A 22,668-nucleotide genomic window follows, 5' to 3' on the forward strand; every position below is an offset into this window, starting at 1 on the left:
GGGAAACTTGCATAATCTTAAGCGCCTGACAGGACTGGACCTTAAATGTCTCTAGGTGCAATAATAAGTATGGAACGGATTCATTCTGTGCAGTATTTTCAGCACAAACTGCATCACAAAGTGTTAAATAATAAATAATAGCAGAGAGAAGTATACACAAGGGAGGAATGATATGATTTCAGAGGAGACTTGAAAGGGGATGTTGATGAGGTGGAGGTTTTAAGAATTAAATATTAAAAACCAAAAAGGCTGGTTTTGGCTGGGACTGATTGTTTTTTGCCGCTGAGAAATAAAGGGGCTTTCTAACCTACCTCCTGGACAAGGATGCAAGGCGTACTGTCAAACGGTTCAGTGGAATCATCACTGTACTCAGAGTCTATTTTTAAGAGAAGGCAAAGGATCGCAATTAGCTAACTACAGCCCTCTCCGATTCCAAACGTCTGCTTTGTCCTCTGCCTCACCTTTCTGTTTATTTAGCGCTTAACAACTCCACATGGAGTTGGCCGAAGTTCCTGAAGCGCAGCAGCAGTCCGGCCCCCGGCACGAGGCGTGAGCGGGCCGGTGAGGTGCCATTGCAGGGCGCCAGCACGCCAGCCCTTCTTCCCCAGAGGCCACGGTAGCCCGCAAAGCCGCAGCGAGGCCATCGCAGCCATGCCCCCGAGGAAGAGCGAAGCTGCTTTAAGCGCCAGCCCACGCTGTTAAATCACGCCATAATGGGCTTATTTCCTACATTTGGTGGCAGCATAGTATTCAGGATAATGTTACCGCTACTTGCACAGGTTACTGCCAAGCCAAAAGACTGAGATGAGGGAGTTAAATAACAGGGATGGGGAGTGAATCACTAAAAAGTCCTTCCCAGAGTCAGTTCCCTGTTTGGGGGAAGTTATTTTAATTCTGGGTCTCGCAAACAACCCGCAGCCTCACTCTGTCCTCCGGAGCCAGCCTGACTGACACTGTAATGAGATTTTTAAATAAGCGATGTGCAGGGGCAGCTCCCGTTCAGCAGGCATAAAGGCAGCCCCGCTGCGAAGCCCGCGGTGCGAGTAGCACCGTACCTGTGCACAGCGCGCCGGGGAGAGGGCAGCGCCCGCTCACGCCCGCGCTTCAGCGGCGGGGCGGCCCCATGGACACCGCCCCGCCAGCGGGACCCGCCTCCGCCTCGCAGGTAAGAGCGGCTGCGGAGAGCGCTGGCCGGCCGGGAGAGCGGGCAGCGGGAGAAGGAGCGCTCTGCTCACGGGGAGAGCGGCGCCGGCCTCGGCCTGGAGCCGCGGGGCTGCGGCCGCCCGGCGCCCCCGCTGCCCGGCGCCCCCGCTTCGCCTCCCCCGCCCTGACCGGGCGTCCGGCCCGGCGCGCGCTGCCCGTCACCCCCCTCAGCGCGGCGCGCGCGGGGCGGGGGGGGGGGGGGGGGGAGGGGAGGAGAGGAGGAGGCGCTCCCGCGCTTTTGGAGACGCACCTGTGGGGAGCGCCCGCCTGGGCGGGAAGTCTCTTATGTAAGGGATGGCGGGGCTGAGGGGAGGGGGGAAGAGCCCCGCAGAGGGGCTGCTCGGGAGGGGGAGGGCGCCGGCCCCCAGAGGGGCTGCGGGCGGGCAGCCGCGGGCGCCTGGGCTCGCCGGGCTGGGCTCGCCGGGCTGCCTCGCCCTCATCCGCGCACCGCCCGCCGCGGCGGATTTCCCCTTCGGCGGCAGCCCTTCCCCGCCGGCCGGATGCCGCGGCGAGCCCCTCCAGCCTCCCGCGCTCTGCCCTGGCAGCCGTCGCCTCCCGCGGGCTCGCCCGGCGCCAGGCGGGGCTCGGCGGGCGCCGTGGCTGGCTGAGGGAGTTGTGCGAGAGAGCGCGGCGGGCTCCGCGGGGGAGCGGGCGGTGGGTGCGCGGCGCCGGCAGGCTGGCAGCAGGCGGCGCGGGGAGGCTCCTCGCGCGCCCTCTCCCCTCCTTGCCGCCCCTGCGGCGCCCTCGCCTCGGCCCTGCCGCCTCGTGGCCCCCCCCACGCCCCTCCGCCAGCCCTTTCTCCCCATCCCGCCGCGCAGCGCTGTGCCCCGCACTCCCGCCGCCACCTCCGCCCCTCGGTCCTCCTCCTCCTCCTCCTCCTCCTCCTCCTCCTCCTCCCTCTCCCGCGCGCTCTCTCTCCCGCGCACTCCACAAGTGCCGCGCGCTCGCTCCCCCGGAGCGGAGCGGCGACGGCTGCGGGCACTGCCCGGGGGGCGGCGGCCCCGGCGCGGCGCGGCGCGGCCCGGCCCGGCCCGGCGCGGGGCTGTCCGTGGTGCTGAAGGCGAGCGCGGGCTGAGCGGACGCCCGGCCCCTGACGGAGCCCCTTTATGTTCAGCTCCTGGCGCAGCGCGGCATCCAGCAGCTCGAGCGGCGGCGGCGGCGGCATCGCTGAGCCGGGGCTGGGAGGCAGAATGGAAGGCTTTATTCGGCTGCTCTTCGGCTACTTGGTGGCGGACCTTCTCACGCTGGTGTGTCGGGCTCAGGAGAAGGCTGGCCAGCAGCTGGGGAGCTTCGTGGTGCTCTCAGGAGGAAACCACTCCAGCCTTGGGGAACAGCTAGACCCTTCCGAGCCACCTCCCACCCCGGACTTCTGCAGGGGCTACTTTGACGTGATGGGGCAGTGGGACCCCCCCTTTAACTGCAGCTCGGGGGAGTTCATCTTCTGCTGTGGCACTTGTGGCTTCAGGTTTTGCTGCAAGTTCAAGAAGACGAGGCTGGATCAAAGCACCTGCACAAACTATGAGACGCCGTTGTGGATGAACACTGGGAAGCCTCCTTCCCGCATAGATGACCCTCTGCACGACCCTACCAGGGATAAAACCAACCTCATTGTCTACATCATCTGCGGGGTTGTGGCAGTCATGGTGCTGGTGGGGATCTTCACCAAACTGGGGCTGGAGAAGGCGCACAGACCCCAGCGGGAGCACATGTCCAGGTAAGGCTGAGTGCCAGGCAGGAGGGTCCCCTTCCCCCCTACCTCCCCTCCCTACCCCTAAAGAGGAGAGAGGAGCCCATGTGTTCTGCTAAACAAACAACTCCTGCCGGGCAGGCTGCATTCCCCTGCAAGGCAACCGAGAGAGACCAACTTTGGCAAGCAGAGCTCCTGTGGTTCTCCAAGCCCAGGTTATCAAAGTACATGCATGCTGAGGAAGACTAGAAATAATTGTGGAGCCTGCACAGACAGTAGTCCACTTTCATCTGCAGTGTCTGACCCTCTCTCCAACAAGATCCAGCAAGTGTTCATGGTTATACTGTGCATGAACAGGAAAACAAAAAAAAATCTGAAACCAGCAACACTGAATTATAGAAAGCCTGGTGGGTTCCCTCTTCCAACTGTTTTAAAGCTTGGAAAATGTTTTTACTTCTGAACAGAAGGAAGTAAACAAATGTCATCTCACCCTCCCTCTCCAGCTGCAAAATGGTTTTGGCAGGACCTTCACTACTCCCCCAACCCTTGCAAGTGTGTGAGCTATTTGTAAAATTTCTAAGCTGTGAAAATGAGCCAGGGTGGAAGGGAAGAGGGAGACACAAAAAGGAAAAGCTATTGTAGAATTTCTTAACGTTTTTTCAGTTACAGTTGAGAGGTAAAAAATGGAATATGAAAGTCTTGTCTCATCCATATATGTGTGTGTTATACTCTGTATCCACAGTGTAATGGCTGAGTTATATCAAAGAGAACCTCCCCCACCTAGACTTAGGCATGCTGTGTACCATCTACTCCAGATACTGGCTGCCTAGTGGTGGATAGGTGGGTGGGCAACTCAGGACAGAGCCCAATGGCTTTAACAACATATTCCAAACCCAGATTGTCACAGCAGTTCAAAGTCAAGGCATAATATATTTGTCAAGTTTGCAGTCTGTCTGATTCTTTATGCTAATCCCAGGCACGTGAAAGTAAAGTAGATGGGGGAAAGTCATTAAAAAAGGCAAATAGCTCCATTAAAGAGTCTAAACAGATTCCAGCATATTGGGGAACTTTAGTGATGAAATGCAATTAAAAGGATACCTTCTACTGGACATTCCGTGTGGCAGAAAGCTTCCTCTTGCTCTGACTGGTAATGGTGTAGTTCACAATCTTTAAAGCTTAGATGAAGCGTTATCCTTTGAAAGATAGTCCAAGGGATCAACTTAGCACCTGGAGCTTTATTTTTTACTGAAGTTTCTGCATGATTTTTTGATTAACTGATTATCCTGAAATGAACAGAGAAAGCCACAAAAATACTCCTGCAAATGCATCACCACTTCACTAGCAATTATTTGCTATTTACAAACTGGCTGTTATGGATACGCTTTTACTACCGAGGAACAAAGCACATTGCAGAAATTTTAGTCAACTTAACAGTGTGTGTCAGTGATACTTCTGCAAATATGGTTTTTGTTGAGCAAGGTATAATAATCCTTTAGACATTTTGAATATTCTCAATTACTAAATTGAGAAAAAGAATACATGGGTCCCAATTTCTTTTTTAAATCTTACTCTTAAACTACAGAGCTTGTTTGGGTAAAGCTCTCCCTTGCTTCAGCCTCTTTCTGTACTGTCTTCATGCAGGCAAAAAGGCAGGGCTTATAACAGTTACAAAAACCAGGACAGCATGAAGTTGTGGCCATCCCTGCTTATAGATGGCTTGAATAGGTCCTATTTCTACTAGTAGAAATATTTGCTATCTAAAGGATAGGTGCGAAGTATTCTGAAAGGGTATTCTGTCTTAGTTTATGGAAATAGAATTACAGGGGATTGGAAAATCATTCTGAAATCCTTCAGTCATGTATGCTCAAAGATTAGGTTTCTGAAGTGGTTCTTGGAAAAGGTCATCTGTTACCCGATTACTTAACAGTGTCTGAGATCTTGTACTTTCCTTGCCATGAAAATGTTCAAGTCAGGATTATAGAGAAACTTGGAAAGTCATGATCACATGGAAAAACAGTCGCCCACTCAGTACACATAATAGCTAGTCATGTTCTGAAAAAGCAGCACTACAGCTTTTTTTTTTTTTTTAAAAAAAAAGTTCTCACACTCCTGTTACGGCTGTGGGGTGGGCTTACCATTAATTTGAAAAGGAATTAGATTTGTAAATCCCTTCAGCCATCTAAAAATCTGTTAATTGAGTGAAGAACTGAAGTAACCTTTTTGTCCTCAAATGTGTGTTTAACTAAAATAACCCATCCTAGCTCATTTTACACTACTAATGTTCTGAAAAAAGGCTGCAATGCTTAAGAAATAAATAATTTCTGTTTAAACAGTTAGTAGTACCAACAATTAAAATAATATTTAGCCTATATTCATATTCACCTTCTTTTATAACACTCACCAGTACAATATAAAAAAACCAAAACCAAAAAGAACACTTCTTATGTTTTTTTCTGTACTGAACCTTATTAATAAGCAAAAGTATAATGCATTGAGAGTGTCATGTAGGCCAAACCAAAAGTACTAAGTATTACTCCGTTTTGGCTGGCAGCAAGAAACACACGGAGGCTGATTTGTCATCTATTTCCTTAGCTAAGATTGTCTCCTTTCCCTTCCCTCGCCAATGGCTATGTGAAACACTTGAATCCTCTTCATTCCTGTGAACAACTTCACCTATGGAAGGGATGGTACTGCTTATCAAAAAAGACAATGCATAATGTAAACTGACCTTTTTTTGAGGGCTGATTTTTTTTAAAAAAGTGAACAGGATACAACTGGTGTAAATTATATATTTCTAATTTTGACTTACTAAAACTATTTAAAAATATGAACAGAGACCTGACACATGGGAATAAGAACATTGACTTATAAAAAAGAAGCAGAGCTGTGCAACACTTATTAATACCTTGCATTGTTTCATCTTGCAGTCAGTGGATCTGCTGTTGAAGTAAGACACTGGTGCGTGTAAGAGTGGTACAATGTTAATAAAGGAAACTTCACAGGCTTGGTGAGCCTAGTTCCTGTACACTTGCCTTCCATTACATTTTGTTTACTGCTATACCAAAACAAACCAGGAACACTCCATTAATTTCACTGAATTTTCCTGAAATATTTGACAATGAAAAAGCATCGAGGAAATTTATGTAGTTAGTGAAAACAATGTGTAGGAAAAAATCTCTATTGAGCAAGTCCTTTTAGGAAAAAAAGAGTCAAAATTTGTCCTTTTTTAGAGAGCTTGTTACATCCTTTTGTTTTGAGGAAAAAAAAGGCCAAGTGTGGCACTGTTGACATTTTCTTTTTTGTTAGATCAGTGCTTTTCAGTAAAACACTCTTACTGTTGGCATGGAACTATAAATCTGGAAGACGAAAATTGAGAGGGGAGTACAGTATTAACTCTACATGGCACATTTCACTTTAGACATCATATGTTAATGTTTCATTTATATAGTTCTTATTTTTAAATTTGTTACTTGACTTTAAAAGGAGATAAATATTCCCTCCAGCTACAGTGTCCAAGAACTAAGCAGTAATAGTAGTGTCCAAACAGAGTAACTCTTCCTTTACCCTCCTGCTTTCTAAGAGAATAAGGGAATAAGATGGTGTATGTTATCAAATATGGCAAAGGGAATGAACATGGCAGTGTTGTGCCTAAAAGGAAACAGAATTGATCGGCCTCCTGAAGCAGATCTAGAAGCTCTGTTAGGCATATGAGGGCAGCATGTTCTTGCTGCTTAAGACTACATCAATGGGACTTCCAGGCTCCATCAGTTAAAGTGGAGAATTCTCTCTCGAGAATGAGTAGAAAAGCGAAAGGCTTTACTTCTGTTTCATGGAGGAGATTTTTCTGTAAATAAAACCACACCTTTGTCTTCTTCCCTAATCCTTGTGGAGAATGTGCAAACAAACCAAGAACTGAAAGGACAATATTTACAATCATGCTCGTACGCTATAGCTCCTGGTTTTTTTGAAGCAGTGCTTCTGACAGTATGTTAGCAGCCTTCCAAATATTGTGAACCATATGAGCTCTTGCTTCTTCCTTCACAATGTGCTAAGCTCATGAGTTAAGTCTTTTGTTGATCATTCAAAAGGCATGTACCTGGGGCCAAAAATAGTCTGACTTGCCAAAATCCTGAATCCTATGTGTGAAACTGTTTCCCTTATGTATTTTGACCCAGTTTTGGAGGCAAAATATGACAGGTGACCTTTCGTGAAATAACCTGTGTTTCAGCTTCTTCAAGACTGTACCCGTAAGGGAAAAATGCCTGGCTCTACATGCTTTATAACACCCAGAAATAGCATTAGATATCCAAAGAGAAAAATCTTATGGCAAGAGAAATGCTGAAGTTTTGTGATACTTGGATAGTTACGGGCCATGAACTCCTGTGTAGGTAACATTTCTCCACTTTTGTAATACTGCAATCAATATCAATACACAGGACCTAGTGATATCACTACCTGATTAGAAGGTTATCTTGTATTTTGTATTTCCTTAAAAAATCATTCACTATAGCAAAGCTGTCGATAAAGACCCTCTGCGTATATAATTTTTCAATGGGACCCAGTCTAACAGTTTCTTCAGATAATGAAGAAAATCTCTATGACAATATTCAGGTGAGACAACTGCATGAAGGTATTGTAACAGTCTATTGGCCTACGTGGCATTTTCCAAAGCAAACATCTGTTCAAGGATTTTGTAACGTACTGGGGCACAAACCTCCCATTATCAATTTCATTGGGCAAATCCCTAAAAGAACAAAACGCAGGTACAGCATTTCCTTTCTACTTCAGTGATATGAGCTGCTACACATTTTTAACTCTCCCTGACATCAGTGGAAGATAAGGACAAGCTCTTTGTTATATGAGCTATTCTGCCCTGAGAAGATTGTACAACTTTGGCTAACACAGTATAAGCATAGCTGCTGTGGTGTTAAAAATAGAACTTGATGGTGAGTAGTTCCTTTTTTCTTAATATAGTGGGAGCTGGACAGCTAATTCCTTAAAACCCCTTTGAAAAAAGCTACCCTAAAATGGTAGAAAACTTAGTTGGCATTTTCACAAATAGGCACTACTTAATCTGCTATCATATGGGGTGTTATTTAAAGTCTACAGTGAAGAATATTTACCATCAGATTAAGGGCAATGAAGAAAGCATTTCTGAAAACCCGCTCTCACAAAGTTGGGAAATAGTAATCAGTGTATTACAGAGATCTCACAGTTTCAGCTCCCACAATGAAGTTAGGAACTTTCATTTGCATTTCTTGCCTTCCCAGAAATGTGTCCAGCTGCCTCTGGAATTAGAATTAATATTGATGTCAATAATTTCCTTTGCATAGAGACATATTTGCGTAAAATGACTAGACATTAATGGGTTTGGTCCCCACTTGATTTAAACTATGTTTTGCAATATAATGCTTTCCTTCTGCATCATTTTCTACATACCTTTGTGAGATCTCTTCTACTGAATTTTTATTTTTCTGCTATGTAGGCCAGCTCTGCTATTTCTGCTGTATAAGCATTGCTTTAAATGGGAGCATTGCTCTGATACCATTAATCATTTGGTTACTGTCTTCTGACCTTTTACAGTATCAACAGAGTATTCTGTAACATGTTGATCACAACTGTAACTAATATTTTAATAACATAATGCTAGCCATAAACACAATGAAATATCAGTATCATTCAGCTGTGTACCAAAGCAATGTTCCTGCAATCTGAAAGCAAGATCCAGCTCAGGATTCCTCTCTGTCTGTAACTTAAACGAAGATACTTTTTAATACTTAAAAGTACAGTGCTTCTTGATCAAGAAATCATCATGTCACAGAGGTACAGTGGAGGAGCTAGATGGCACTTGCCATGGCTTCCACCAGTGAATATGTTTATTTTTATTTATTTATTAGTTTATAAACTAGTCTGTCTTGATGCGGTATCTGGGACACTGTATATAATTTTGCAGAAAATTTAACTAAACTGAGCACAGTGCCCAGAAAATGCATTCGTTCCCTTAAACAAATAGCTCAAGAGGTCTAAAAATTAAAACTAATAAAAAAAAAGGAGGCAAATAATGGTCAGTGATGCATTGACCTGAATAGAAAAGACTTGCATTGAACCCTGAAGACACTGGTAACACATACCATAGCTTTCTTTTGCCTAAGGCAACAGCTTCTGCAGGTGGGCCAATTATTTTGTAGGGCACAGTAGTTCAGCGGGTAGCTATATGGCATATACCTAAGGGCTAATCCTGCTCCTACAGAAGTCAATGGTAAAAATCCATGGCCCAGAATCACAATTAGATGTTGCCATGCTGAGAGTTTCAGAGCTTAAAAATTAGTCACTAACCCTGGATCCACAGGGCTGATACAGGTGTGTGTGCTTATCTGTTGCCTAAGAATGGACTTATGCTCAGCAGGGCACTTGGCAGTGAAACTAGTCCTTAGAGAATACACCAGAGCAGGATGGATCTGTCTCTCTTTCAGATATAGTTACTGCCTGCAGCTCCGCAGAAAAAGTCCACAACCAGCATCAGGTTGGGCCTGGCCTAACTGTTAGGAATCCTTTTACTTGCTACCTCTTTGCTAGCATAAAGCTTTCATCCTGTTTCTGAACTGGTTCAAAGCAGCAAGGAGTGTTCCTGTGCAAGCTTTGCTCCATCTTGATGACTAGGACACTCATAGAAGTCAGAAAAGACATTTTTGATCTCCCCTTCTGGATGGGAAAAGCTTAAATCCCTGATCATGAAGAGTGCTATGCCTACTGGATTTCTACGTGAAAATCAGATGACCTTTCAACTTTGGTGACATTTTTGAATGAAAATGGCCAAGACCACTGCGTTGTGTGGTGCTCTGTGCAAATGCATGTGTGAGAATTTACTTTGACAGGCCCTGTTGGTAATCTAGGTGTGAAGATAACTTAGCTTGTGAAAGCTATAGACAGAGGCTAGGTGTTGAGCTGCTCAGCTTAACCAAGATGGCAATGTTACTGAGCACATGCAATGGCAGAACTCTACAAGTCTCAACAAGCTTCAATTATGTTCCTACAAAGCCAAGACAGCTAAAGAACTTAACGTGTTTCTGTGTATTACTGCTAGCACACTGTCTAAGACAACCTAAAAAGAGCCTTAGGTGCAAAGTCTCACAATGAATCTGATTCCCTGATTTTGCTGCGAATGGAGGTGGTTTCTCCAGCAGACATTATGACTGACTGCATCTCAAACTAAAAAAAACTTGGAATATATTGGTAGTGCCTTACAGATTTTGCAACAGGTTCATTTTGATTTTGTTTGTTTTTCAGGGCTCTTGCTGATGTTATGCGACCTCAAGGTCCTTGTACAACAGATCATATGGAAAGAGATCTAAACATTGTAGTACACGTGCAACATTATGAAAACATGGAGACGAGACCTCCTCCAAATAATTTACGTAAGTTGCATTATAACATTATCAATATCTGGAATGCTGGCACTAAAATGAACATTATGGAACACATATTGCTGGATGTCAAATGAAGATTGACAGTATGTGGGCAAATTAGAAATATTCTTTATTTCAGAATTAGAAATATTTAGGATTTCCTAGTGCAAATAGTGCAACACTAAGAGAAAGCCATTTTGAATAGAAAAATTAGTTTTTAAAAACTTATTTTTAATTTTTTAATTAATTTTAATTATTTTTTAAAAAAATATTTTTAATTAGTTGTCATGGTTGACTAATACTGGTTTTGTATCTTTATCTCCTTCTACCTGGTGTTTTTGCTCAGCTCATCAAGCTATGCCTTAGTATATGTTTTGTTATACCAAAATACAAATAGTTAAGCTTACAGCGAGATTTAACAAGATGTTTCATAGGGCTGTAACATCCAATAAGAAAGCAGTCTTATTAAGCTGTTATATCATCTCCACTAGTAAAATAGTTAAATACTTTCCTGGAAAGCATCAAGTTGTGCGTGGTTTTAATTTTCTCGTTTTTTTTTTTCTCTCTAAGGGAAAGGTGAGAGGAAGATTATTATTTTAAGTTTTAAATATTATTTTTATTCTGTATCTGCTATGATGTGTTTATGTTATTGAAGGCGAGGAAAAAGTGCACCTTGGACCTTCAGAGGAAATATAGTGACATTTCAAGTGGTTCTGAAGTCCTAGGCAACTTATTTCTCAGTCTTGAATGCCTATGGTCTTGTACTGACCACGGTACAGATCTTTTTCATGCTCAGATACGTTTTCCTTTTGTGAGGAACAGTTCCACTGCAATTTTAATTTGCATATGTATTTATGTGTTTTATATTCATCTATATCTTAAATATATAAGTACACATGCATACAAATTATAGATAATATATTTACAAATTCAAGTTCAATATATTTATAGAAGAAAAGGGTATAATTCGGGAATGTGTAGATTGTTAGGCAGTGGATGGCTTTATTGTGTGCTGTAGATCAACATAGATGTGCATTTTACTGCAAACATACTTCTACTGCATTGGTATCTGGATTTTGAAACATTTAAAGTATATGCACTAGTCTTTTCCTTATCTTTCTGTAACTACGGAAAGCAGAAAATTTGCTTATATTTGGACAAAGAATGAGTTTTATTTGGACTGCACTGTGCAGTTAGTGTGAGATTTTACTGCTTTCTTTTGGGGGAAGGGTGTAAAAACAATGGGAGAAAGAACAGATTTGTATGCTGCATGCACTCCTGATACTTGTTTTGTGGTAGGGGCTGACTGCGATTTCTTATGCGCATGGTTACAGAGTAATAGGAGAGAATTAAAGCTGTGACCTCTAATAAAGATACCACATGTAGTGAAGTGTGACACCTAATCTGTCTGCACTGCTCTCCAGCAAAGTACTTCCACCTGGGCCTGTGCAGTTCTACACTGCAGAGGGGGAAGTACATACATACTGCAGCACTGCATCCCTAATTGTATAAAACCACACCACTTCTGGAGGGGAACTTATGCTTCTCTCAAAGGTGCTCTAGCCCCCTGGAGCTGCGGTGGTGAACTTCTGAAGGTTTAAGGAGGATGGGAATATGCACTATATCTCTCTTTGCTCTGTGTATTAGCTCTTTGCTGATCTCTGATCCTTCCTGTGACCATGTTTTCAAGAAGAAAGATGCCAAATGGTAATGAAGTTAGGGTACAATCCTTATTTTCTCTCACATGTGAAATGTTTATTCAGAATCCCAGTTAATGAAGGATCCAGAAAGTAAAGAGATTCTTACTGCATTTATTGTATCTAGATTTTTGTAATCATCACACTGAGATATTCTGCTTAAAACTCTTTGTATACTACAATATACGACATAACACAGCAGGTCTTTAAACTCATTGTTGCTTGGATTTGAATTCAGATTTACGCCTTGCTTCTATAAACTCTTGCATATAAATGCAACTCAGAGCCACACATCAAGGAAGAAAAAAAAGATACATTTAATAGTACCTTAGGATCTTGGCTTATGATGACCCCAGACATCCATACCACCTCTGTTGCAGAATTTGGCCCTCTGGCACAGATGGAAGAATTATGTGTGAAACAGCTCTTGCACCACTGCAATTTACAACATAGAAGCACTACCGCTACTTTGGAGCTATCTTAATCCATTGGATAATGAATAGGGGCAGGCCCAAGACTGCTTCACATGCAGCTCAGGCATCCTTGCTACAGATGGAAACCTCAGAAGCAAGCAGCTACGATGGTGACTGTTTCAGTCTTTAATCAACTTTATGGATTAAGTCAATCATTTTAAGATTGTTCAGCGCAGACCTTCAAGTGGTGAAATTACTCAAGGCATTCTATAACCGATATTACATACATTTACTTCATAGCAAGTAGATCATTATTCTGTATTTGTTGCCATTATATTCCCTCATAAACACATCTAAAACATGACTAAATGACCTACCAGAATTAGCCAGAACATCACAAATGATTGAAGTCTGTTGAAAGCATGTGCATATACGGTGCAGAAAAAGTCTTTATAAAGAAAAACTATTAAGACAAATTGTCCAAGTCCAGTATGTTAGCAATTTGAAATTTTATTGTGGAGTTCTGAAACACTACAAGAGTAGATATTACTTGCAGAAACTCCGGCAGCACAGCATTACCTAGTACTAGTGCTGGAAAAGTGACAGCCTTTTTGGGTATTTTTACAAGCAAATAAACCAGAGTGAATTACAGCTTTCGTAGAAATTCTATTCCAGATCTTTACTTATACAGTGAAAATGAAATGGTACAAAATTATAGCATCATACTTTGATATGTATTTTTTAAGTTTTCTTTTTTAAGTTACCACTTTCTACTAGTCATCTCAAAATGGGACTTAAAAATTTGAGATTGATGTACTTTTCACATTGGTCCGTAGATATGAAGAGGGCAGGAGGAATTTCTTAGTCATTATGTACCCCTTCCATATTGTGTCTTTCAGAATACTGAAGACAAACTATTGAAGGCCAAACATTTTTTAAAATGTTCTAATTTGAATGCTCATTTGCTCTTTTTGCCCTCTTGAAAAACATTTTGCTGATGCTGCCAACCCATTCTGAAAGTCTTTTATGAAGGGAAGATCTGTCAAAATGACAAATTTCACATGATCTCTGACACTGAAAATGAGTGTGTTTTTGTTTCTGGACTGTTTGTTACCAGAGGACAAAGATTTTCCAAGTTGCCTGCAGGTAGCACAGCTATTTGCCCAAACTAGCCAAAAGTAGATACCTCTTTTCAGCATCTTGCAGTTTACTCAGTTTCTTGTCCCTTCTTTTCTGATATTCAGAAAAGAACAGCCATGTTGGAGGTTCTGGAAAAGCATGGGGTTTTTTTGTTTGCCCATGTCAACCCAGACAACCTAGATGCTTTTTAGTAAGAGCTATTTTGTCCTTAGTGGTTGTTAGTTGTCATAATTTTCTTCCACTACAGTGCTTTTCTTAAGATTACTTTTCCATTATTTCCCTTCATTCATACACATTAGAATGTAGTGGTGCTTTGTAAACAAGCAGCAGATATTTACCAAGAATCACAGCATTCAAGTTTTCTAACATGGAATGTTAAATAAAATCAAATGAAAAAAGGGGACATTTAAAAGTTGTATTAAAAACATAAAACCAAAAGCAAACCTTCCTGCAGAATTCGAATTGTTTTGTTAATTTCTGACTTGCATGAATCTTAAGAAAGCAGCAGCATTCAAGACTTTTTTCTTCTTTTTTTTCTTTCTACTTATTGTGTTAGAATTAAGCAATTTATTTAATGTGTTGGGATTATAACACTGGTGCAGTAGGAATTACGAGGCTTTGTAGCTACATCCTCATTTCTGAAACGTGATTACTGCTATTATTTCTAATTCATAATCTATGACAGCAGAGTGAAACAAATACTTAAGTTAGTGCTATCCACAGTCACTTTTCCTAATGACCAGTAAAAGCTCCGTTACTCTCTCCTCAATAACAACCAGCCTTGCACATGTTTGCATTATTTCTTCATTTTGAATTTAACATTAAAAAAAAAAGAAGTGAATTGTAAACACACTACTCAAAGAAGGAAGCATTGCACTGTATCAAATGGCCGATTTTTAATACTGGCCAAGGATCTGCAGCACATGTGCTTAAAATGAATTTTTCTCTTCTTAAATACATGCAAGGGAATAATGTATTTGCTGCTGCATTTGATTGTCAGTTGTCCTGGATACTTACTGACTACAAATGCTAATGCGGAAAACAAAGCTAAGACATTTCTGTAACTGGTGCCTTATGATAAGTTAACTTTTGTTATTTCTTTGTTTCTGTGCTGAGACAGTAAGCATTTAAATAGGAGGGTATTTTTTGAAGTTCTCGCATATTAGAATAAGCGTTCTGTATTGCGTGTTCCTGTGCTTTCCCCCATTTCTGTAAATAGAAGCTCAGCCTCTGTTTTCCAGTGAGAGAAACTGTCACTAGTTTTACACTGTGAAAATACAGTTAGAATTTGCAGGAATTTTTTGCAGTCTCTTTCATCCCTAGTGAATATGCTTTTTGTTGTTGTTGTTGAATACAGTGGTCTTTGGCAAATTAATTATTTTTATGTTTAACATACATAAACATGTTTATATCAGATGATTCATTGTATTGCATTGCCCAAGCATAATTCCTACTGTTGCTCATTCAAAATAAGCATATTAAGAAACTTCAGTAAAGAGAAGTACTATTCTTTGAAGTGCAAACCTCTTGAAGTATATAAAACATGATAACTAATTTACTTACACAGTAACTGTTGGACAATGAATTGCAAAATATTGAAGAAGTAGTCATTGAGAACGTGCAGGTATTACTGTAACAATACACTTCTGGTGATATGGGCATTGAAACTCTACTAAAAACCTTGTCCAGACAGAGGGCTGCAAAATCCAAAGGTCTGGGCAAGTAACTGCTTGGTTGGCCTTGTTGGTATCTAGGTTGCTTGATTACAGTAAAACGCTTTTTTCAGCCCTGGCTATATGCACGGGTCTAGCCCAGAGCAATTGGAATATGTCCCTCATGAACTTCAGTTGGCTGTTCACCTCCTCACTTAGAAGGACAAAGTACAGTCAGAAAAGCTGAGCTGCATAGACAGGGCTCCAGCCATGTTTTATCAGTGCAAAGCTGGACAATAGTAATAAGTTTTCAGCCAAGAAAAAGATAGTTTTAGCACAGTGACAGAAGGAGAAGTGAAGAAGTACTGCTGATGGAGTGCTCCGAGACAGTGAAGAATGAGGGAGAATAAAATGGCTAGCTTGATTGGAGGATGTACTTAGTTCGCAAGAAACTACAGTGCTATGACAGAGGGAAGGGACTGTAGTAACTAAGTATCGGGAATTTGTTTCCATTTAAAGCCTTAGTCTTCACTGCCAGTATGCAAAAACTCATTTTACTGGGGTTTCTATGATCTAGCCAGGAAGCACTTTAACACTATTCCAAAAAATCTGATAATTTAGATTAAATTCCTGAGCTAAAAACTAGTAGACTTACATTAACCCTGGGAGAGGGCTACTCATTGCATTTTGATTGTAATATACAACAAGGAGGACAAATTCCACATTTAAATTATACACTTTACAAAACCAGTCATCCAAGAAAAAGCCCACACTACCATCACCAGCCATGTCAAAAGAAATACTGTATTTTTAAAATATAATTTCTGTTTGAGGTTAAAAGCTGCAAGCTGCTTTGTCACAGCTATCTTGAGACCACTTTTTAAACCACTTTAAATTAATTTCTAGATACTGATTTCAACTGAAATTATGCTACCAGTAGAACTTCAAAGCATTAGAAAATTGGTGATAGAATTTTTGTTAATATAATTACAGCTATAGCAATTCATTCCAGAGCTGCAAAGCTTCCATGCTGGAAACAAAATTTCCCATATAAACTTAGAGTCTGAAGATGCATTTCTCTTGCAACTCAGTCAGTCACTGTAAGACAGTAATGCTTAATCAGTTCTGAATGTGTGTTTAGACTCACAATCATTAATATAAAAAATGTTTCTAATTTACATTCAGATTTTAATTCAGATGCATGATGCTGATTTACGAGAAGATGCTGTGAAACTTCTTGAAACACCAATGAGTATTTTCAAGGAAGTTAATTACAACCTGAGAATGAGAGCTGCTGAGTTTGTTTAGGACAGACAAAAAGTAAAACAAATGAAATATCTCATTTGTCCCTGACTGTTGTACATTTCATCAATTATTTTTAAAAAAAAAACAGGATGATTTTGAAAATGTTAATATATATTATACACGATAACTTTTCCTTGATAACTGCACCAGTCTTTACCAAGTGTAAAGTGCCAGAACTCTAGCAATGTTCCTACCATACAATTAGTTCCATGCCTTTGGAATCATCCTGTTAGCTTAATGTGGCAAATGAAAGAAAAAAACCTAAAGGAAATAGTAAACACAAAATTTTGCATGAACAAAGACTGAGGGATTGCATCCTGGGTCTATAATCAAATAAAACTGTGAACTTAACATCATTATGTATGTTCAGTGGGTCTCTTTATTCTAAAATATTTCTTGTTAGATACAATGTTATTGGAAACTCTATGAGAATGTTATGCATCCTATCTGCAATTTTAGTCAGTGGGATATGTTTTGAACCATACTGGGTAGGTCTTCATAAGCTCTGCTCCATATAACCATTTCCATTATGACTGAACAATGAAGTTTTCGCTCTATCTTTCTTCATTTATTGTACAATAAAACAATTAGATTAGATTACTGCCTTGCATCCTATCATTTACTTCTAGTCAGCTTTTAATTCAGATAAATTTGACATATCTTAATAAAAATATTCATCACTGTAAAATGTATTTGGGAGAAATACAGTTAATCACTGACATTATCCTGTAGTGGCAATAATTAACATTATGGTAATAACAATTATTTAGAATATATTTTTACACTTCATAATGGAGTTTAAAAGGCTGAATGATTATTTAATAAAACAAAAATTATTGTCATAAGAGAAGAGAGCATTGCTGTACTAGACTATTACACAGGCAGCTTTGAGTCACACAACAGCAAGCTTGAAAAGCACATATAAAGAAATAGACTCATTTTACTGTCATTGGGGTGCAGCTTAAAGTACTTTGAAATGTTGCCCAACAGTACATGGATGTCTTTACCATCTACAAGATGAAAAGTTCAATATCTATATGTGGTTTGGCTTTGGAAAACAGTTATGCATTCCCTTTGTGACTCCATGTCGTGGTTTAGCCCCACACAGCAACTAAGCGCCACACAGCCACTCGCTCACTCCCCCTGCCCCAGTGGGATCAGGGAGAGAATCGGAGGAGTAAGAGTGAGAAAAACTCCTGGGTTGAGATAAGAACAGTTTAATAATTGAAATAAAGTAAAATAGTAATGATAATAAAAACAATATAATACAGATAATAATAATAATAATATACAAAGCAAGTGATGCACAATGCAATTGCTCACCACCCAATACCCAGACAGTTCCCAAGCAGCAATCGCTGCTCCCTGGCCAACCCCCCCAGTTATATACTGAGCATGACATCACATGGTATGGAATAGCCCTTTGGGCAGTTTGGATCAACTATTCTGGCTGTGCCCCCTCCCAGCTTCTTGTGCACCTGGCAGAGCATGGGAAGCTGAAAAGTCCTTGACTAGCATAAGCAGTACTCAGCAACAACTAAAACCTCAGTGTGTTATCAGCATTCTTCTCCTACTAAATCCAAAACACAGCACTATGCCTGCTACTAGGAAGGAAATTAACTCTATCCCAGCCAAAACCAGGGCACTCCACTTTTACTTTTGTACTATCAGCATAATTATTTAATAAGGGTTTAGTTTCACAGGTGTTTGTTATTAGGTATAGATATGTGCTGTCATCAAATACTCACCTGAAAACAAAGGCAATGCTTAGAAGAATAAGCATCCTCTACTGTTTTGGCACTTTGCAATCTAAGTTTTACTTATTAAATTTTATTAATGAGGTGGTATTCCTATTATATGCTACTCAATTTAATATCTAAAATTGTATTTTTCCATGCCAAAACAATACCGTTTTTAACTGTTGACTTACAGTTTAATCATCTCTCTAAATCTATTAACTCCCACCATCATATTTTGTCTCAAAAATCATAGATTTGTAACACAAATGATAAAAACATAAATTCATTAATACATCAGTTTCTGTACATGCATTCAGGCACAAGCATTAACTATTGAAAACTGATATATCCACAGCTAAACATATACATTTTTATCACTCTGGTTGTGTGAAACTTTGATACGATATTTTAGGTGTTAAAATGAGCTTATCAGAAATTTAACATTCTGTAAAATTACTTCCATCTTCATTTTTTAATCAGTCATACCAACTTTGCCAAGCAGAATCAGTACAGTGGTTGCAAAATAAAGTAGAAGAGGTTGGCTGCATACATTAAAAAGCTTATGAATACACATCGCAGTATTACGAGGCAATTGTGAAAATATCTCTCACTGAATAGCATATCACAAATTTCAATCTACTGTTTCAATCATAAATGATTTTCAGTACCTTTGTTCTATGTTCTCTGCTTTATATCATAACTTCCCTTGAAATGTATGCATCGGCTCTCACTCCAGTTTTATTATCATAAGATAAAGTCAAGAAGGGAACTGAGAGTGTTTAATATTTATGAAATAGCTTTGTTGTTGATTTTTATAATAGAAAAAATAGTTGAAAAAAATCTCTGGAACCATGATACAAAACTACATTGATAATCATTCCTTGATGTTTAAATGTGGATTTTAATGTTTTCTTAGGTACACTAATAACCTTTAATTTTTAGTTACCGCATTTAAATAGCTATTAAGAACCCTTCAGTAACATATTTTTGTTTTTAACTCATACATTTAAGAAACATGTCTGTGTGCCCAAGCTTAAGGCTATAACTATACTTCTGAATCTGTAATGAATTTGTAACATAATCCAAAATAATCCAATTGTCTTTTACCATCCACTCCTTACCAATTAAAGGAAATACACGTTTGATAAATAGTTATTTATACACGTACATGAGTATACACAAAAGAGAGTGTGCATGACAAAATTTGGACGCTACTGGAGTTAGCAGTTTGTTTAGCTGGAAGTGTCCACAATCAACTAAGTGTCTCAAACACAGATCTGGTTTTTACCCTGAAAAGTTTTTTCTCACTGTGTTAGTTCGCCTTTTATGCTCTATAGCACTAGCCAGGAAAAAGCACAGCCTTTCCCATGTAGTTTTGAACGGCTTTATTGTTTTTTCTTAACATACTCTCCATGCATACCAAACCTTGTGCTTCCTATTGCTGTCTCTTCTGCTGCCTATAACAAGCTGGTCCTCTGTGACTACAAATAGTGTTTGATGATACTAGTTTTTGTTGTTTTGGAAAGTCTGTGGTCAGCCATTCTAGACAACATATGAAAGAATACCACAACACAGAACAGTATGGCAAATGTCTACTAGCATTTCATGTTATCAACGGGGCACTGAAGATTAACTACTTGCAGCCATGAATGATCCAAGGGCTGGAGCACCTCTCCTGTGAGGCCAGGCTGAGGGAGCTGGGGGTGTTCAGCCTGGAGAAGAGAAGGCTGCGGGGAGAGCGTACTGTGGCCTTCCAGTACTTAAAGGGGGCCTATAGGAAAGATGGGGACAATCTTCTTAGCAAGGCCTGTTGTGACAGGACAAGGAGTAATGGTCTTAAACTAAAGAGGAATGGATTTAGGCTGGATATAAGGAAGAAATTTTTTACGATGAGGGTGGTGAAGCACTGGAAGGGGTTGCCCAGAGAGGTATTGGAGGCCCCATCCCTAGAAACATTCCAGGTCAGGTTGGATGGGGCTCTGAGCACCCTGATCTGGTTAAAGCTGTCCCTGCTCACTGCAGGGGGGTTGGGCTAGATGGCCTCTAAAGGTCCCTTCCAACCCAAAGCATTCTATGATTCGATGAATTACAAAATGGTAGTGGATGTGATTCAGAGGTGGGGGTAGGCACAGTCTGTGAGCCTTGCAACAAAAGTAGGATTTTGACAGATGAAGTTCTGGTTGGTCAAAAGTCATAGTAAAGCATTCACCATCTTTAATGGCTTAAGGATTTTACCCAGGGGCACTACAGCTCACTTAGGACCGCATGTATATCTTATTGAGGGGAATTATGTTTTTGTTATTAATCTTGAATAAGGAGAGAGATAAAGGAATAGGCAGAAATTTATCTTGTGGCTTCGCAAAAAGACATTATACAGCTTAGAGAATTCACTGTTGGAGAAGGAAAAATGCATGTTCATTGCCAAGAGTAATAAAAGCTAGTCAGGGGAAGTGCAGTGAAAGCTACCAAATAATTTACCACATTAAACCCTCCTGAGAAGTGTTTTGAGAAGCCAGGAGGCTAGAAGTAGTTTCCAGCTAGATGTACTTTCCACACAGGAGAAAAGGAACCATTTGTGCTCTTCTTTCATGCTCCTCCCCTTTGGCAGCAGCGCTGCTGTAGTTCAAGAACTGTTGTCACCCCCAGTATGCAGAACAGCCCTCTTGGAGAGCTTGTGTGGATACTGAGTTCTCAACCACTGAACCCTGGCACAAAAAAGAATTGCAGGTGGCAGCTTTCACTTATGTAAATGGTCTACAGTTTCTCTGGAACCTTACGTGAGTAGAGAAGTCAGGACAGTGGAGATTTGTTTCACTGCGGCCCTTCCAAGTATGGAGGGATCCAAGTCAGCACGTTTGCAAGGGGTTAGCTGGCCAAGAACAGACTAACTGGTCTGCTAGTCCGGCCAGGTGGTTTTGGCCTATGTAAAACAATATGCTTACGTCATTTGGAAGCAAATTAATAGATGCATTCTTGAGCATCCCTCTGTTAAAAAGAATGAGGCCTACTGACAGTACTTTATAAACAGCTTCCAAAAAGAAAAAGTAGGCCTTTCAGCATCATTCTCATGCAGGAATTAAACTAAGGAAGCTGATGGTGATTTATATATTTTTGCTCTTTCTTTTATACATCTGAGGGCCCGAAGGAGTTGCTGTGCAACATGCTCTCAGTAATTCCAGCTGGGGACTAAGAATCAGGGATGCAATTTTTTCCTAAAAGCTTTGCTCTGCCCTCATCAAATGACTTAACTCTAGTTTAAAGAATATATTTTGCATTTATAATAATGGATTAAACTATTTCTCATTTTTTCCAGAGCTGGAAGTTTGGAGAACTACATTTCTCCTATAGTAATCCAGAGTCTTGTTAAAGTTTCAAGTTAATTTCTGAACAGCCAGTGGTACTGTGAGGAAACATTCCTTATCCTTTGTCAAGACCAAACCTGCCCACCATTTAGATTAGAACAGTTTCAAGTTTTTAGTCGTAGCTCTGTAGTTAAATTGCCATTAAATACTTTACTTAGTTAAATTAACTCCTGTAAGGATTTTTTAAGCAAAATAATTTGCATTTATGATTGATTACTTCTTTCCCATCAATTTAACACTGTATTTTCTTTTGGTTCTTGCTTTTCCTCCTTGCTTAAGGACCTCCACTTAAGAAAAGAGGTGTGTGAAAAAGAATAGTTTATCACGGAAATAGTTGGCCCCAGCAAAGATCTTCAAGAAACCACAGAAAATCAGAAGAAAAACACACACTCTGTGGGATAAGACATTTGCAGAAGGTTTTTGCATAGATGTTTAATTAGAATAAAGATCTCTTTAAGACTCATAATGAGCAAAATTCACTTATAACAGCCATCTCCTTATTCTCTAGTATGTGTCTGGGGTTTATTTTGTGTCTGCAAGTTCTTGCCTCAAAGCCAGGAAACTAAAATTTTACCTTGGGAACACAGTAGACTATTTCTTAACCATGCAAAGGTATGACTGTGATGATAGAGAGGCCAGGAGGTAAGCCTGGATAAAAATGTTTGTAGCAAAAGCAGTAACAATTACCAGAAACTTCTGAATCTTGAAGAATATTAGAAGTAAAATTATTTATGCTTCTTTGAAGATGTCCACGTTAGCAGATATATTATAGAGGATAAGTATATAAAACACAATTTATATTATTAGGGTAGCTCTTTCTCTGACTTGTTCATTATATTAATAATTTAATGCGCCCATCTAAGAATTACTAATTCTTTTTCCGACTGTGATCCTATACCTCTTGTAGAGAGGCCTAAATAACTATATGCAAATAGATTAGGCTTATTTCCTCTCAGAGTAAGCAAATTACAACAGAGAAAAAAACACCAGTGCTGCAGGATTCTTTTCAAGCGCATACAAATGACACACTTTATAATATGATGATCTTGCATTGTCATAATCTA

General features: G+C 40.6%; 1 protein-coding gene across 1 annotated transcript in view; it reads left to right on the plus strand.

The window, feature by feature from the left end:
• The first annotated feature begins 2,223 nt into the window (after positions 1-2,223).
• The window catches only part of SHISA9 (shisa family member 9), a 196,455-nt gene continuing 176,010 nt past the window's right edge, over positions 2,224-22,668 (plus strand). Inside the window, exons 1-2 of the mRNA XM_075719108.1 lie at positions 2,224-2,917; positions 10,178-10,305. Coding sequence (XP_075575223.1) covers positions 2,310-2,917; positions 10,178-10,305 — 736 coding nt within the window. The 5' untranslated portion in view covers positions 2,224-2,309. The remainder of the gene's footprint in view (positions 2,918-10,177; positions 10,306-22,668) is intronic.

This window comes from Pelecanus crispus, chromosome 11 (genome assembly GCF_030463565.1).
Source record: "Pelecanus crispus isolate bPelCri1 chromosome 11, bPelCri1.pri, whole genome shotgun sequence".
Lineage (NCBI taxonomy): Eukaryota > Metazoa > Chordata > Aves > Pelecaniformes > Pelecanidae > Pelecanus > Pelecanus crispus.